This window comes from Falco peregrinus, chromosome 10 (genome assembly GCF_023634155.1).
Source record: "Falco peregrinus isolate bFalPer1 chromosome 10, bFalPer1.pri, whole genome shotgun sequence".
Lineage (NCBI taxonomy): Eukaryota > Metazoa > Chordata > Aves > Falconiformes > Falconidae > Falco > Falco peregrinus.
The window spans coordinates 6,346,476-6,365,412 of record NC_073730.1 but is presented as its reverse complement, the minus strand read 5'-3'; the positions used below and the strand labels follow the sequence as shown (position 1 = coordinate 6,365,412).

Below are 18,937 nucleotides of genomic sequence, written 5' to 3'. Positions count from 1 at the left end.
TTACTTTGAGCATAATACACATTTTAAACAAACCAGACATACATGCACATACATTCTTTAGCATAATCAAACACAGAGGTTCTTAATCCAACAGGGATTAAGCAACATTTTACTGGCTGAATGAGTTCTGCTCCTTCACGCAGAAGAGCTGCACCGGAGCCACCGCACACTGTGGGCTGCTGCCGGGAGACTCAGCAAACGCACCTGAGCGAAACCATGTTTGTTAAGAATATTACACACTGGTTATAGATTGGTAGAATCTGCTTAAAACGAATGCTCTTTTGGTGTGGGTTGAACCAGCAGGTTGCTTTAGTAAGGGTCTAGTAACAGCTATATCCAGCTGGGGCCAGCCCTCTCCCCCATCACCCGTGTTTTGCTAGGATAGCAGTCAAGTACAGCTGATTTCCAACACATCTGCAAGGCAAACCTCCACAAACTGCATTTGGGACAGGTGACAGATGCTGCCCACAGCTGCCTCCTGTAATACAGACATCAGCAAATTGGAGACATACAAGGTCTCCTGTTCTTTCCTGTGCAGGACACTGACAAAACAAGAGTGTTTTATTGGCTCCAGGTGACTCAGCCAGGCTGAAGTGTGTGACACTGTTCATCTCAGACTCCTAAGAATTAGGCCACCACAACAAAAGATGACTTCATCTGTAATCTTTTAGTCTGAAAAATCTCACATCTCTTTCACCTCTTCAGGAAGAAAATGTGGTTGATGGACGATTGGACAGGGTGCTATGTGATTCCTCTAGGCTTCATTTCCCCCAGAAGGCTGGACCAGGCGACCTTTTGAGGTCCCTTCCAACCCGGGCTGCTCTATGATTCTCCAGTACTCAAAGGAAAGGGCTATCACCCTCTTCTCATCAGTGCATGATGCCAGGTTAATTGCTGGAGAAGAAGTTGTTTCCAAACAGCAAAGCCTGCATTTGGTCAGGTTCAAGACACGTACAGTGCAAGCATCCCTAATCAATTTTCCAGTCCCATATGTGCCTTTATCTCCCCATACTTTCAGTGTTCCTTTTGCAACAAAATGTATTCTCTTCCCTTTAAACAAGCACACCCTTCAACCCCCCCCTCTGCCTTTACTCATTCTGTTATTCTTCATCCCTTTACATTCAGTTTGTCCCTCCTTTCCTATACAATTCAATCCTGTATCCTAATCCTTCTTGAAACTGCACAGTTCCCCTCTCTGTACACACTGGTAGGTGGGTTCTCTCCCTCCTCACGCTTGTTCTCACTCTGGTTCTTTCCACAAATGACCAAGCGAGTCCTGCTCAGCTGTCACTTGTTAAAATCCCACCAAACCCACAGTTCCTCAGCCCCCTGCCACGTGACACCTTCAGCAAATGCAGCATGATGGCCCGGCTCCTCTCTTGCACGGAGATCTGGATGGTGATGCACTACTGAAAGCCTACCCATATCCAATACTGACTGTAGGATCCTTCCAGCACATGCAGATCATCCTCTCCCAAGTACCTATGTAGGAAACAACGTGCTCACACACACCAGAGCCTGCCATGCGCCTGTCCGGGCAGCACAGAAATTGGGATGCCCTGCGGGACGGTGCTGCAGGGGACAAAGGAAGAGGGAATCTGTTTGCTGCATCTGAAGGCAGTGCTGCATTTAAGGCTGCCCTTCAATTCCTGAGGCTTGCAGCCAGCTGGCTCCTCAGGGGTGAAAGCTGCTATGTTCTCCTGAAATAGGAAACAGAAGCGGAAAAGGTATCTTTTTCTAGATATCTAGATACTGCAAAAAAAGCCCACAAATCTACATAGCGTGCTGGGTGAAAAGGTACTGTCAAAAGGGAAGACGTGTTTTTAGCTGTGTGCGCCACTCAAACTGTACTGGTATTCCTGCACTTTTCTTGGTCTTGGTATTGAAAAAGTGCCTTTGAAAGAACCCTGTAATCAATAGATGCTCTTGGGCTTCTCTTGGGGCCATTGCTGGAATTCAAGCAGAGAATGTATAGCACTTTCAAAGGCACTTTCATATATTCTGACCTCTCAGCATAAAAAGTAACAAACCCAACTACAGGGATTCAGATCTGGTGGACCCTGGCTTCGTTCCAGTACCTCTCAGGCTACTCAAATTGCAAACACGAAATAACATGGTTTTCTCCCCTTAAGGGCAAATAAGACAAAGGTGACCCAATTCAGCAAGGGTCCAAAAGTATTTATATTGAGTCATTCCAAATCCCACTCAGAGAGGGACCGTGAATATTCATTTCTGTGTGCATGCACAATTTTAAATTGGCATTGCTTTAACATTAGTGAAACACGTTCTTGGTTTAAATGAATAGAATCTACTCCCTTATGAAATAAATAGACTATCTGGGGTTGAATACGGCTATCCAGAGTCAACTATACCAAAAAAACCTGAAAAATTAAGGAAAAAATATACCTAAGGATAAAAATTATTCCAAGAGCGTACTTATTGGTCATCCTCAGAAGACTTGAAAATGTTTGCAATATTTGCTCTCTGCACCTTGCTGGCAGTTCATGCGGGGCCAGTGCTTACAGATGGACAACCTGGGAGCAGCATGAAAAATTCATGTGTGCCAGAACTGAGCAGTTTTTCGACTTCCATTTGCCAAAGGAAATGCTTTTAAATACTGAATGCAGATATAAAAAAGATGTAGTGATGAAAAATGGGCAACAAAACCATGTAACTGGAAGTTTTATTTCCTTTTCTTCTACAGAGAAGAAATCCCTGCCAATGCCGTTCAAAGGACAAAAGCACCCTTACTTCTTTTCCTGTTGTCTAGGTATTTCTCTTAAGGACCTATTTCAACACAAAATACACTGCTGTTTGATTCCAACACCTAAATGAAATGAAGTGCCTGAGCTTTAAGAATCATCACGGAATATTTTCAAGAACAGTGTGCTTTTTACTGCTTAAGCAAACGCCCTCAGACAGAAAGATATAAACTTATTACCCAAACTGGCAGAAGACGACTAAGTTCTTAATAAAAAAGTACAACATATTTGGGTAGGATAAATTATTTAGCTAGGATGAAACCTGAAAAGATCAGTACAGTGTAAAAGCAGTATTTTAAGAGGAGTCCAGCGAGAGAATAACTGTAAAAAAAATGTGCCTTAATCCTTCAAGAGACAGACTCGATGGTCCACACCTAATGGGTTAAAGCTCAGTATAAATTCCCCTCAGAACCACAGGTTGAGGTGAACAGGGATGGAAGAGAAAGCCAGGGAAGAGAGCAAGCGAGAGCGCAGAAGCGTGTACTCAGCCGGGCGTGTGGAGTAGGTTCAGAGCAGGTTCATCATCTCAGCCAAAAGCATCAAACACTGGGGTAAGAAATCCCAAGGATACAACATCTAAAAATAATTCGATCCCACTGAGAATTCTACTCATCTCATTTGTAAGTTAAGCAACTCAAACTCTCTCCCTCTGCCAAGAAGAAATCGCCACAGGAGACGCGATAAATTCGGCAGGCGTCTGTAACCCCCCTCCACAGCTGCGCGGGGAAGGTACAGAAACGCCAACCCCCAGGTATTTTAAACTCAGGGATGGCCCTTGTTCAGGGCAGCCTCGGCTTTAGGGAATGCTGACTCCTTGCCAAAGATTACAACTGTGTGACTGTCCTCAACCTCAGCAAAGCGGCACATGAACCTCCCGACAAATGCAAAGACAGCCCAAACATCAACTGCTCGACTCTTCAACTATCGCTCCCCTACAGATGCACCGATTCTTCACTCTGGAGAGAACAGCCCATGCATAATAAATAATGATTGTCTTTGCTGTTTTGAAAGTGAAAGGTTAATTCAGCCATGAACTAATAAAACTATATATAACCGTAACACAAATTATCCATCGACAGAATGCAACGATATTAGTGGCAGTTTCAAACCAGGGGAAAAGGGGCGACAGTGAAAGGTCCATCTTACATACAGGGCTGTGGTTTGCAGCACTGCTACCTACATTATGTATTTCTGGGGAAAAACACATTGCCTTTTGGAGGCTTGCAACGCATCTTGAACAGCTATAATTCCAGATGAGGAGCACTAATGTATTATTAATAACAGCAGGTGGGTAACTTCATTTACAGAGTGGTGAGACTTGTTCTCTCCGAGGGGAAGGACTGGGTGGGTACAAAGATAACGCTCAAGTGGCCACGGACGACCGCAGAACTGCCTCCCAACTACTGCGCGTTGTTGGTACACGAAGCATTTTATTTCTTAAGTTGCTCACAGGCAGCTATCAAGAAAAAAAAAAAATAATATCATAGCCAAGTGGAAATGCTCTTCTGTGCCAGTAACGTTGTAAAGCTACGGGAAGCAAAGAAGCAGGGGAAGATAGCCAGGTCATAAAATTGAAAGATAGAACTAGCAGGATATTCCAGGGATTAGGAGCAAACACGGTGAAGTTTACTATCCCCTGCAGAACAACAACAAAATTCCAGTGTAACTAGCAAAGAGGTGGAGAAGTTTGCTGATGAGCCCAGTAACGGTCATTATTAAAGTATTAGCAGTGACTACCTTTGAAAAGGCTCTCAGCCACTCACGCAGTAGAAAAGCAGATGAAAACAACCTTACATACACCTTGGTGGCAATGTAAAGAACAAGGCAGTGACTTACAACAGTCAAATTCCACCATCAACTCATCCAAATCGCGTGGCACTCTGTCACTGAAGAGGTGGTTTATGCACCGGCAGAGCACAATAAAAAACATGTTTGAATGTATAAACAAAGGATAAAGCACAATAAAAGTCAAGTGGTATTATGTAAGTCTGCCACAGCTTTCACACTAATGCACCACACTCTACTGATCTTTTCATCTCAGCAAGAAAACTAGAACAAAACTAAAACTCCAGAAGTATAAACTGATTAAAAGCAGACAAGAGGGGGGATTTACAAATGATATGCTTTAAAGACCGACTATTTATTTTAGAAACAAAAGCAAGAAGGGATTATAGATGAATAAAACAAATAGCATGGAAATTAACTAAGCTCCTCATGCACCCTGTTACATAAGAAACCCAAGGGGCAATTTAACATGAGAGGCAGCACATTTCCCTGATTGTCAGGAGACCTTTTCTAACGCTATCTATAAATCAGCCCCTAGAATTCTCCACCGCAAGATATTATACAGACAAATTTTTTCAGCAAGATTAAAAAAGGATTATGTGTTTATATAAGGAAGAATAACATATGTAGCTGCATTAGTCAGGTTTAAAAATAACAAGCGTGAGCAATAATCATGCTTCAGGACACAAGCTGATCAACAGCAAGGATCAGGAAGATATTTTTCTCCTGATGGGACAGCACTGCAGATTTGGCCAGATAACAATTTCAACTTTCCAATGAAAAATTGTCTACAGCCACAGGAGGGAAGCAGGAGAGGATGAACAAGTTGAAGAACAGTAATAAGAAAACCAAGGAAATGGAAAGGACACCAGAACAGGGATACACTGATGATACATCTATTAATAAAATGGATCATAAGATTGCACGTACTCTGCATGATATGTAGTCAAAAGCACTAAAGGAATCAAATTTCCAAGTCACTGGGAATCATACTAAAATATTCATGAAGAAACAAGAGCTACCCGATAGCTGGGGAGAGCTACCTCAGCTTTTCAGATCACAATCCAGCAAGGTGTCCAGCACGGATGCGACTGGGAGCACTGAGGCCACCCGCCTCCACAGGGGCTGTCCAGGCACCAGCACAGGAAAAGAGCGTCCTGAAAAGCCCCTATCCAGGAATTAAGGAAGAAAGGTCAGAAGCCTGTCTAGAGAAGAACAAAACAAGGGTGGCAAACAATATTCTGAGACATGGGCCACCTGAGTCTATCAGAGTGTTCAAGCAAGCCACAGTTACCGGCTGAAGTCCGTGGAGAAGCGATGGCCTCCAGCCTACCTCACCCTGACTCCAGCGGCTGCATTTTTGCCTTTCCCTCACGTCAGGAAAGAGGCAGTTAATTTTCATGACCCTGGCTCTTTAGTGCCCTGGCACGCAGCCAGTAAGCAGCTCAACACTTCAGAGTACCTTTTGATAATACACCACACGCACTAATTAGAAAAATTAATGGAAACAAGCTTTGCCAAAGCTAGTAACACAAACCTGAGAACCAGCTGCAGGAATATCTAAAAAGAGTAATTACAACAAGTGATAAGGTATCAAGGCAGAAGAAAAGGTCCAATGGGATGCGGTAGGGATAGTGGCATGACTGCTTCTGTTTAACATCTTTGTTAATGATCTGGAAGAAAAGTTAAACAGCACATTAATTACACTGAGCTATATTAAATTAGGAGGTGAAGTGAGGGCCAGGGAGGACAGAGAAATAACACAAAGGGTTGTGAGCAATTAGAAACTGATATCACACATTCCTGTGAACTTTAGTACCAGAACTCGGCGAATCAATTGAAGGGAATTAAAAACAGAAGAGCAAGAGAAGTGATAAAGGGGCCAGAAGGACTGATTTGCAGAGGATGCATTAATTAAACCCCTGCATAACTTGAGTAAGCCATGATTTGGAGGTGAAGAGTAGAGTGAGTTGGTACAAATTTAAATACTATTAAACCAAGGACAACTGGAATGTGACCACTTATTTTTGTTCAAAGCTATATGCATTCATAGTTCCCCTACATTAATCGCAGGGGAATTACATACTAAGTCAAGTTCACAGCAAACACGAGAAAAACGTTCCTGCTGTTGAGGTCCACCGGATGGTGTCACAGACTGGATATACCCATTGTCTGACTCCGTGCTGTAGTTTGATGTCATGACCAAATCCTCTTTGGCAGAAAGGTAGTGTGAAGTTTATAGAGCCTATGAGCTGTATTACTCCAGGAGAAAGATGCGGATGGGAACTTGGTGAGCATCCCGGCGATAGCCAAGCACCCATTTATGCCTTTGACACAAAACCTGCAGCATAAGAGCCAGCATACCTAAGTGAACACATCACAGGCAAATAATAAAAAAAAAATAAAGCAGATTCAAACAAACACGTTATGGTAAGAAAAGAGTGGAAAACGGAAGGAAAAACATTAGTCTTACAATAGGGAGGCGAGATCTGAGCACAGCCAGTTTTTCATGAAGGATGCCGCGCTGCCTCACGCTAACGTAAATCAACAATTCCATCTCTGCATTGGCGCTGAAGCAGAATTAAAAATATGTACTTGTGTGCCGTCAGGTCACATGGCCAGGAAAGATCAGACTTATCCTAACCTGGCAGCGCGATGGTAGCAGAGCAGTGCTCTGGAGAAGCAACAATCTTGCTGACTGCATAAAAGATGAGGCTGGGCAGCCGCGAGATCTCATCAAGCTTTGACCTTCACTTAGGCTGGCTGCATTGTCTTCTGTTCCATTTAGCAGTACTCTCAAAGAGCAAAGAGGCAGACAGTATTTCTATAGATCCAATTATACTCTTGACTAGAAACAAACCATGGAAGGCAATCTGTAAGTATCAGCCTTCCCATCAGGTGCACACAGGGCTCCTATAAAAATCATTTTATTTACTGCAAAGATTGTGTTCTGGCTTTCCTATCTCATTTGCACTTGTTTCTTTGCCTCTTTCTCATCCCTTTTTTTTTTTTTTTTTTTTTCCCCCTAATAGCCAGCAGACATAGATGAATCATTTATTATTTGTAATAACAACTCAGTAACTACCCTACCCCAAAGATGCAAAAATCAGAGAGCACAATCCAAGTCTGAAGACTGGTTTAGCAATTCCTCTCTACCCTGCCACTGCAGGAGGTTTGAAGATTTTGATCTTCTCATATTTACCCTCGTCCCTCAATTCCAATGGTGGAGCAACAACAGAATACGGCAGGGTGCAACAGTGCAACCGTAGGGAACGGGATGCGCTGAGATCGAGATGCTCTGCCAGGACAGAGTGTGTGTGGGAAGGGAAAAGCTGGTTCCTCGCCCACCTATGCGTCATGATGCCTACTTCTAGCCAGTTCCGTCTGCCTTCCTATTTGTTCAGTCAAATGCTCGTTATTAAAAATATGACTTTTCCTATCTATGCGTATCTATATACATCACACATCTGTCTGTATGTGAGAAGACACACTTAGACACTTCCTCATTTCAGTTTTCCTAATTTTCATGCCCTTCCACGCTCTCCCTCTATATTCCAGATACACTTGGAAATTGTCAAACGGCAATTAATGCAACTAAACCTAGGTGGAGGCTAACGTTTAACTGCAGACAAGAATATTTGGGGAAATGGGGAAGAAAAAGAAAGGACAAGCACCAAGAGCTCTTCGTACGCATGCCTTCTGCTATGCCATGTCAGCATCAGCAGAATCCACTTTATTCCCCTTGGTGGGAGATAACCAGAACACACACATTGTACATGCTGGTCCATGTGGTGGTTAGTCCTGAGAAAAGAGTATGTTTATAACCACTGAGATACTACTTTTCACACAATAGTAAGTTTAAACATTTGTCTTTTCCTCCAGTGCACATGCAGGAGGTAGGAAGGCAAATTTCCTGAATTTTACGCCTCAGCCCCTCAAAATAAATCCTTCACTGACCACTGCCACTGAAGAGGCTACTTAAAAATGTCTCGTCAACGAAATGTTCGCTTAAGGGCCATTAGGCTGTTATGAATCAAAATTCCAGATGCTAAACAAATGCCAATTAGCAGTATTAAAAAAGCAGATGCCTTGTTCTGAGTAAGTACCACTGCCTGGTGTTTGAAAGGAAAAAAACCTGCACGGAACATGCTGGAAGCCACCGTCCTATTGAGAAGACAGCTTTTAAATAGCATTTCTGAGAGGCAAACTTAAAAAGCTGTAAAAGCAACTTATTATGAAAGTCTCAGCATAATTTTCCATCGGTATGGAAGAAGGTTAAGCCGTCCCCTGCCTTAAGCTGCTTTCTGTTAGAAATCCAAGCAGTGAGGAGGAGAGGTATGGCACAGAGTCAGGGCCACGGCAAGAATAACTGCGACAGCACGACACTGCAGCTGCCTAGAGCCCTCCAGCCTGCACCGTACGTGTCAGTGTCAGGAAAAATAAAAACACAGGTTGTCTTATTATTAGTCTCTTTTCTGTGTATGGATATGTGTGATACATATATATGTGTATGTATCATACATCCCTGTCAAATAAAGATGACCAAACACACATGTGTAAACCATTACAGGCACCTCTTACAACCTTCACCCAAAGCCCTTCTCAGACCACTGATCCCAGACCTCCTCCATGAGGTGCCCAAGTCACCCCACCTGCTTCTCAGAGCTGGGAAATTCTCAATTTAAATCAAAGGAAGAAACACCATTCCTCCCCACCTTATCACCCACCTCTTAGATGTACGCCCATCCACAAAGTTAACAGCGTATTTTATTTCGGTAGTTTTGGCTTGAGCTCATCTGTATTCTTAAGCGATCTGATTGCAGTTTGCTCTTTTAAACAGAGCAGAAGTTGGCACGTTTGAAAACGGGGTGATCTCAAACCCCCACCTGCACTGCAACCTGCTAAGGAGTAACAGCATACAAATGGCTTCTTCAGAGCAAAACCCCCAAAGCCTGGTGCCTGCGAGGAAGGCAGGAGGGTGCATTATGCTCCTGGGTATACAGGTGGCCAGGCGGACAAAGAAGTGCAATACCAGCCACGCGTGGCACAGATAGCTTCTAGGTTTTTTTGCTGGTTTATGCCCAAGAAGGGCAGCCGTATACTGCTTCCTCAGCCTATTTGCCAGAGTCCTCAAAGTCCTGAAATACACTGCCAGGGGAAAGGAGAAACATTTTGCGAGGTTCTTGCTTTGAAAGGGAGCAGGAGCTAAGAAGTATTAAGAGGACTGTTAGAGAAGAACTAGAGAAACATCAAAACGTTACTTAAAAGATAGGATCAACATTAAAAAAAACTGTACAAAAATGAGGAACAGAGAAAAAAGGAGGCATATGAAATAAACAATACAGACAGTAATCAAACACTTCTGATCTGTCGCTTGCAGTTGTTAGACAAAGACTATGACAATGTATAAGAGGCTAGGGCAATTACTTACAGATGAAGACAAAGACAGAGAATTTCTTACAAAGGAAGAGTCCTTAGCTAGGACTTTTGAAGGCTCTCAGAGTTCAGAAAGCCTCCTGGAACTGTGTGGACCATGGGCTCAGCATAAAAAGCTCAGAACTTGACATAACAGAATATTCTTGTGACAACTTCACATGCAACTAGACCAAGACCCTTTCCCCCCACCAATTACCACCCAGAAAACAGGTCACTGAAGCAACAGAGGATAGATAGTTCACAGAATCGCGAAATAGCAGAGGTGGGAAGGCACCTCTGGAGATTGTCTAGTCAGACCCCCTGCTCAAAGCAGGGTAAGGGTAAACGAGAGCATGATGCTTAGGACACTGTGTCCAGTCTGCTTTGGAATGTATCTCCAAGGATGGAGACTCCACAACCTCTCCAGGCAACCCATCCTGTGTTTGATCACCCTCACAGTGAAAAAAGGGTTTTCTTCTGTTTGAACAGAATTTCAGGTATTTCAGATTGTGCTCACTGCCTCTCGTCCAGAGAGCCTGGCTCCGTCATCTTTATTCTCTTCCATCAGGTATTTATACACATTGCTAAGATTTCCCTTGGAGCTTTCTCTTCTCAAGGCTAAGCAATATATTCTGCTTTAACTGCTACTTCAGGTATTTTTTTGAACTAGAGGAAAATGTGATTCGTGGTATTTCAATAGACATTAGAAGTTCAAGTTTTATTCTGACAAGGAAGTCTTTACAGAAGAAAAATTCTTCACAATGAGGATAGTCAAACGTCAGAACAGGTTGTCTAGCAAAGCTGTGCAATCTGCATCCTTGGAGGTTTTCAACACCTGACTGGAGAACACCCTGAGCAATCTGATATAAATCGGTCCAGCTTTGAAGACAGGGTTACATCAGAGACTTCCAGAGCTCCCTTCCAATCTATATTATTCTATGACTTTGAAAAGTGACCAAGTGTGGAGACCCTGCACATCTAATTGCTTCCTCAGTCCCTTTTTCAATTCCAATAAATCACAAGTTTACTGGTTGCTTTAAACACCATATATTCTATACACTCTGACCAACCTCAATCCTTGTGTAATTTAAGTGGCTGTCATTAAACTCTTGGCGTTTTTTTATTTTATTTCTAAAATGACGCAATGTAGTATTTAATCAAATCCAAGTTTCACACACATTTGGATCTCAAGTGAGCTAGGAAGTGTACTTAACAGGGACAAGTGCTATCTAAAGCAAAGCAAGAACTTACACACTAAAGTACAGAAATGTACTCATGTCCATAGAAAATATACAAAAAACTCCAACACTAGACAATTCTTCTCCCGTTTTTCCTCAGGTTTTAAACTAGGCAGATGACTTGCCAAAAATAAAGAGGGGTATGAAAATACTTGTAATATTCAAGTTAGATATTTTAAACCACAAATATTGTTAAAAAATTACCGAGCACCTCATTTTAACTTGAAGCATTTGCCCTCAGTCTAATAATAGAAAGGCCTTTGTGCTCCTGGATACACTGACCGAAGAGTGACACAAGCAAGAAAATCCAGACCCCAGCTGAAATTGCCTCATGCAGACCCAAAGCCAACCAAATTAATGACAAAAGCTGAAGAGCTAAAGAGCAATTACACACCTGCACAAATTTCATCAGCTTCTGAATAAACTATAAAGCCATTTCAGTTTTCTATGTATTTCAATGGCACGAGGGAAAAAACCCCAACCAAGCTAAAGGAACTTTTTTCCCTAGTCAAAATTGAGTATGTAATGCAATCCTTGGCAGCAACTTCAAAAGTATTTATATAGGTCGCTGCCCACATTAACACTGGTGTTTCACTATTTGCAACTTTAAATCACGGCAATGAAAATAAGCAAGTTACGGATTTACCAGAAATCTCATTGATAATACATGACAGTTGATAACAATACCTCTTGGTCAACTGGAAATATTAACTAAATACCCTTCCAACCCCCCCAACCCCGCCGAGCTTAGTTGTACACTGTGATATTTTAATCTCCTCCTATTCAATTCAAAAAATTCCTCTTTTGCAGGAAAGGCACACTTACTGGCACTTTGAAAGGAGAAGTATTCGAAGCATCCATGGAGTTGGTTTTCTCAGAAGTGCTGGTCCCAGAGATGCTCCGTCTGCGAGGAGATCTCTCGGCTGGGACCTCTAAGGAAGAGAAGAAAAAGAAGGTGAATGGGTGCCGGGGGGTGGGGAATAATCAGGTTTTATGCTCTATAGGACAGACGCTGCAAAGTTTCAAGTGCATTACTAAACTGCTGAATGACACACACCTATTTTTCTGTCTTATTTACTTCCTAAATCACAATGGCATTTCCACTGACATTCAAGGTTGTGAATCTGACTTGACTCTAGGCAACAGGCAATTAAAATCAAAAAATGCTGGTAAAGATCAATACCCAAACATATTCAGTATTCTATTGCTGTTTGTGAGAGAGCATTTAGAGAACTTTTTTTTTTCTTTTTTTTTTTACATAAGCAATGCAGTAATTAACAGGTAACTAAAATCAAGACCCAGGGAAGCTAATTTTAGTCACAGCTGAATACAATTTGACAAAGGTCAAAGTTCAGTCTTATATGATCACACTGCTTGCTCAAACCACACTACCAGCAGAAGACATAACTGCCCGGGTAATATGACATATATCTCTCTGCAGATCAAAAAAAAAAAAAAAAAATAGGTCAACTTCTCATTCTGGCAATATGACCTTACTAAGATACGACTTTGGCATCTTAAATCCATGCAGGCTGATGTGACTAGCACAAATATTCATCAAAGATGCACTTACATCTTTTTCTAGTGCAAACACTAGCATAATAGCATAATAAAGTATACACACTATTAAAAACCTCTACACATACACACATATGCTGCACATCCATGCATTTTTGTATCTAGCTAGAAACACATAGATATACATACAGATACCTTTATCGCAACTGCTGCCCATCTCCAGCTCAATAGCCAGACTTAAAGGAATCCAGCTTCACAAAACATCCCCCAACGCAGGGAGGGATAAAAAAAATCACTTCCTAGCAGAAAGTCCATTGTTATCTTTGGAATCTTAGAGAAAAGGAGTAAGCCGTGACTCCAGACAGTGACATTTTGACTCCTGCCGTTTTCCTTTCAAGAGACAGATGCAGCTTAAACTTCCATTTCTGGCCGCCTGGCCCTGGGGATCCGTGCTACTTCCACTTAAGAGAAAGCTGGGTCTCTGCGTTCCCCCTCCCTTCCCACAGCTTGCAGAGAGCGAGCGAGCGAGCGAGCAAAAAAGAAACACACAGGACTGCAGCTATTCAATCAATCGCTCCGACTGCACATCCTCATTAGTTACTTTCAGGCTATTAACAGACGCCCAACTGCCGGCTTCCCTCTGCTACAGAAAAATTTCACCGTATATCCTGATTCACAGCAGCAAAAAAGGTTTCCAGAGAAAGACAGCCAGCTGGTGCCACGAGAGTAGTGTTTTCCTCAAAATAACCGAAGAAAAAACGAGAAAAGCCTTCTTCGGGGATAACATTACTTGTGATGTCTTTGCATACCGGCTTTTGATTTCACCAGAGTTATAGTACGTGTCTCCCACGGATGCGTGAGGCACGACAAAATGGAGCATACTGAGCGAGAGGCTAAGAAATCTGGACCCTGCAGTATTAGTGTCTCACTCTGGAGATATTTATCTTTTAACAAACCAAGCCGCTAACGTTCAGCCTCTTCATCTGCTTGTAACCAGCCATAGCGAAAGAACCGCCAAGAGGGAAACAGCCTCCCAAACTGGGCAAACCAAGTCTAACGCACAATGTAGTTGCCACTGGGAAATGGGCAGGGCAGAGCGGCTCGCTGCCGACCCTGCGGGCGATGCACCAGTAAATCCCGGGCTGTCAGAGCTCGCCCTAACTGCCAGAGAGCAATACCACTTTGGGGGAGACTTCTCCTTCGGGCTGACGAGCAGCATCAGGCACTTTTACAGCTAAGGAGGCAGCGCCTGTTCCAGTGCTGGAGGGTAAGTCCCCGTCAGGGCACCTTTAGAGAACAAAGCGCTGGAGCGGGGCCAGTGCTAGACCAAGGTTTTTGAGTAATGGTCAGTCCCGCCATCTCAGGAGCCTTTGCAGAGGCCGCTGGTCTTATCTGAGGATGCTTTCTTTTATACCACCAGCCTCCTCCCCCTGCCTCTACAAAGGGAAACTTACTTTCTGCAGCACCTGTAAGTACTGCTCTCCCAGAGAGCTGTATTATGTTGGATTTAAGTGATCGCTTCTGCTGTTCTCACTGTAAATGCCATGAAAGCAAACAGCAGTGATATATTCACTTGGAACTGGGGATAAAAGCGAGCATCTTTTATTTTACGTTACGCATTACTATTCGATGTAATAGGTTTGGCTTTCTCCACTCCTCGCACACAGGAAATCACATCAAAGCTGCTTCAGTCATTTAACACAGTCCGTTAACTTTGCTGAGTCATAAATGAAAACAGGAGCCTGAATTCCCCACTATTTCCAACAATAGGTTCTGCAGAAGGGGCAGTTTCGGAAAAAGTTTATGTTTAAACCACATGGAGTTGAAAAGCTACAACAAGGAACACGCCTGGCTCTCCTTGCCTTCCCTCTTCCCCCCACATCCACCCAGCAGCAATTCAGGTTCTCTGCAAACAAAACACTGCCATTCCGTCGATAAAAGGGATTTCTTCCATTCCCACACCATCACAGACATGTACCAAATGGGGACGGGAAAATGAAATATTCACAAGGTGCCTCCGATAAACTAAAAATAAAACCACCTTTCCCTCTCTTCTCCTTCCAAAAAGCATGAGAAAATAAACAACATGCTCAGTCCCCAGGAAAACAAAAAAGACCTAGATAGAGCAAAATTGTCGAGACATGTTAACTGGAAATGAAAAACTAAAGCAGCCTGCTTATGATGCCTGTAGAACAGCATTTTTGCTGAGTCGTGCAAAAAAATCTATACTGTCACCACCAGGCAAAAAAATTAGACAGTTCCCTCCCCTGCTCCACAAGTAATGCTAGAGGCTACTCTTGCATAATCTTCACCTGCTCTAAAAATCGATGCACCTCTCATCGGCTTAGTATTAAATTACAACTGCTTCCTCCATTGCTCACTCTCAGGGACCAAGACTACAGATAAATCACATTGTTTCGATGGATAAACAATCTGAAAACCTTTTCACCCACTCTCAGTTTTGGGGAAGAAAAGGAAAAAAACCCAAAGCACAAACCCAGAAGGCAGGCAGACCTTCCCCTCTTCAACCCTAAACAAATAATCCATCAAACAAATTCCTAAACATCCCCATGGGATGCTTTCTATTCATCACCTCATATATTGGTGATAGGCAGTAATACTTAAGTAAGTAAATATTTATGCAAATAAATATTTACACACTACATAGTAATAGTTACAAATTAGCTGAGCCAATTACTCAGCAATGGCAGGTGCCTCTGACGAGGGAACTGCCCAAGGATATAATGAAGGTAGGTCTCTCTTCACATCATATTGCATCACTCTACCCTCTGCAACACCAAAGCCTGTTTTGCTGGCCAGAAGGCAGGTTTATGTGAGACAGGTGCCACTTACTACTCTGAGTAGTGGTGATCTGCCACAGTGGCATAGCCTCAACAACCTCCAGTCAGTATGTGGTTCTTGGACTTGATCTGAATTTCCTACTGCTGGGTGCTCTGCCCATTGGAAGTCCAAAACTTTGCTGTTGTCAGAATTTGCACGCTGCTGTGAAGAGCTTTTCCTCAGGGTGGGAGAAGCAGAGATGAACCACACCTCTCAGCTTTGCAGTGGACAGTGCTTGCTACTCTATCTCCTTTTCTCTGAATTAGAAATGGATTGGAAAAGCGCAGGAAAAACAATCAGGAGCAAAGAAACGTCCTCAGGGGTTAGTGTGAAAAGAATTAAGTTACTGAACTTGCAAATAAGGTCACAGAAACAAAGACTGCAAAATCACGGACATCCCTGTAAAGGGCAATGCAATGAAACTACTGCACAGTCTCAGCGGGACTCGCATGAAGGCTGTGGCATCTTCCAGAGCAGGCTCGTGCCCTCCCAGGACCGGCAAGAACATCTCCAGATCCAAGTTTCTGGACTTCATTAAGCAGGATTCTAAAGCAGTCCCAAAGACCTACCTGGAGATGCAAAGAAGGGGTAAGCACACGGGCACACAGAATTTGTCTGTCCTTACTCATAAGGGGCTGGGGCTGGTCTCCGTCACAGTGACCAACAGGATCAGACCACCTACTCCAGGCTGGCAGGTCCTATGTTTCTGTGATCAAGTTCTCGGCCCGGTCATGTTCTGCACGCCACCCTTTTTATCAACTGTAACTTTCAGTACTTTATAGCAATCAATGAAAAGTCACAATCAATAATCAAAGTCATCATTTTATCAATTGTGACTTTTAACAGTTTATAATAATGCACAGCTTCGCGCTGCCCCATTACCTGCTACAACATCCTTTGCTCTGATGCGCAAGAAAGATTCAGATTTCTGAAAGGCTACATTTACCATCCACTGGGGAAAAAAAAAAAAAAAATCATACTACTGACAAAAAAATTAGTATTTTTTGCCAAGACATAGCTTCTGTTGAGAAAAAAAATAAAAATAATCCATCCTCAAAATAATTCTCCAAATACCTTCCTTTGGTATCTTTGTGTTATCTTTACTAGGAAGGGGACAGACCGCTGCTGTGTATTATCTGCTGGTTAGGAAAATAAAAGAAAGATATAATCACATCTCAGGGATTAGGAGTTCCTTGTGTTTTGTCTCCACGCATCCCAATATGATGGGCCTGTGACTAGAGGGGATAAAGAATATGAATCATAAAAAGAATTAACTCACTCTGCCTCTCAAGTCTACCTTAATTACAGACATTGGCAAAATACGGAACCAGTTCAACACTACCAGCTACCCAGCCAGAGCCAAGCATCCCCCAGGACTGCCTCTCAGGTGTACTTGCATTGAAATTTCACCAGCTGAAACCGAACAACCCCCACCCAAATATTTTCACCCCCTGTATAGAGCTAACTGGGTACTCCCCAGGAGAAAATGGTAATTGCTGCTGGTCAGAGCACTGGCCAAACCATCAAGCAACGCCGCCACTAACCTCTTGCCCGAAGGAAGGCTCAATAAAATACACATACTATACGCCTTTTTTTTTTTTTTTTTAAAATACTGTTTTAAATGTGGTAGCACTTAGGCAGCAATAGTTAGCACAGCAGACAAAAGATCTAAATATTTACCTTTTAGCTCTGCCATTTTAGAACGTCATCTGCCTAGCTGGGTAATTATACATTTCAGATAGGGTGATGCCACCAGGATGCAGCATGCCAGACTAAGCAGTGAGAGCAGTGAGTGGGTACCACGTCTGCCCAAAGGGTTCCCAGTCTGAACTTGGAACAACCAGGCACAGCCAGTGCGACAAAGCCTGCGCGGGCTGCAGGAGGGATGGAGGATGTTAAGAATAAGACCTGCAAATTAAGTGAAGTTACCCTTTACAGGTCTCTGGGGTATTATTTTTTAAATACTTAACCCCAGATTAATAACTGAATCCTAGGGGGTGAAAGTAAGAGAGTATCTTGAAGGAGTATTTGGAAAAAAATAAAATAATCTTAGATATTGAAGATTCGTAAGAACAGGAAAGATGAGTGTTTCTCCCGACGGTGACAGAGAGGAGACACACTGCTGGGAACGTGGCAACGGACTGGAGAGGACTGAAGGATTTCCAGGCCTCCTTCAGCATTATTTACTACTCTGTCAAAAGGCCAATTAGTCTCACAGATTAACTACAAAAGAAACACAACAGAAACCTGCAGCACTTGACTTTTTGTGACTTAGTATTTCCTTTACAAACAGGCTTACAGAGTTAATGGGCTCGAATCTAAGCTTGGAAGAAGAGCTGGGAGCACTGATGGGTTTGCCGGTACAGTTTTTGAAGTTTTTGAAGAAGATATTCATAGATGTAACCACCAGTCGAGTGGTTTACTAGAGAGACAAACAGAGATTCAATAGTTGTTTCAAGGGACAACAGAACTACAGAGCTTGTTTCTTATTTTACAAAGACAGTACATGGAAACTTTTATAGCTTGTAGGGCAAGAAAACAAGCCACAACAAAGATACTGCCTTTCTGCTCTGCTACATTTTTATTAACTGTTTTTATTAACTGCATTGTGAGTTGCTGATCACCTACCACAGCACATAGTGAAAGTTGTGTACGTGACCCTGATGGTTTGGTCTCATCCTATATGCAAATATTAAAAAACCCCTAACGTACATACATAAGTAATTAAAAAATATAGTTTTATATGCATGAATGAATGTTCATCAAGTGAGAATATTCAGTGGGCTGCAAATTCAAGTACTTTCATTCCAAATAAAGCTACTGCATTGAGCCTGTTAGAAAGGGAGTATCTAATTCCCTTTTAAGCCTTTTAAAAATAAGTGGAAAAATAAATAAGCATTTCAACAAGTACAAAAATTCAACATTCTCCAAGGCGGTTTATGATACGTCAATACAGCATATACGTGCAGTAACATTATGGTAGTCACAGCTTCCTTACACAGAAGAGACTATTTTTGTCTCATTGTCTCTTTAGGGTTGTTTCAGAGCGCTCATGTGACAGCACTAACGAGAAAGAGACCTCGTTGGGTGCCGTCAGTATTTACTGTTTACTTCTACCCTGGTAAAAATACATACCAGCTGACAAAATTAGAGACGGTAATGAAAAGCAGACAGATAGAAAGCATTAGGAATAATTATTATTATTATTATTATTATATTAAGAAATGTCTGAACAGCATCTTTCAGATGAGTACCACTCAATGAAATAGGAAGCCTCATATAAAAATAAACAAAACCATTAATATTTTATCTGGAGTAAGCATTTTGCTCACTTAGGGAGAATTCAGACTTGGGCCCAATTTACAGACTGTCATAAAA

The 18,937-nt window shown here is 42.5% G+C and overlaps 1 protein-coding gene across 8 annotated transcripts in view; it reads right to left on the bottom strand.

The window, feature by feature from the left end:
- The window catches only part of RASAL2 (RAS protein activator like 2), a 187,936-nt gene that overhangs the window by 43,865 nt on the left and 125,134 nt on the right, over positions 1-18,937 (bottom strand). For all 8 annotated transcript variants that reach the window (XM_055815343.1, XM_055815344.1, XM_055815345.1 and 5 more), the window contains exon 4: positions 12,026-12,132. In XM_055815343.1, the coding sequence (XP_055671318.1) occupies positions 12,026-12,132 (107 nt within the window). The remainder of the gene's footprint in view (positions 1-12,025; positions 12,133-18,937) is intronic.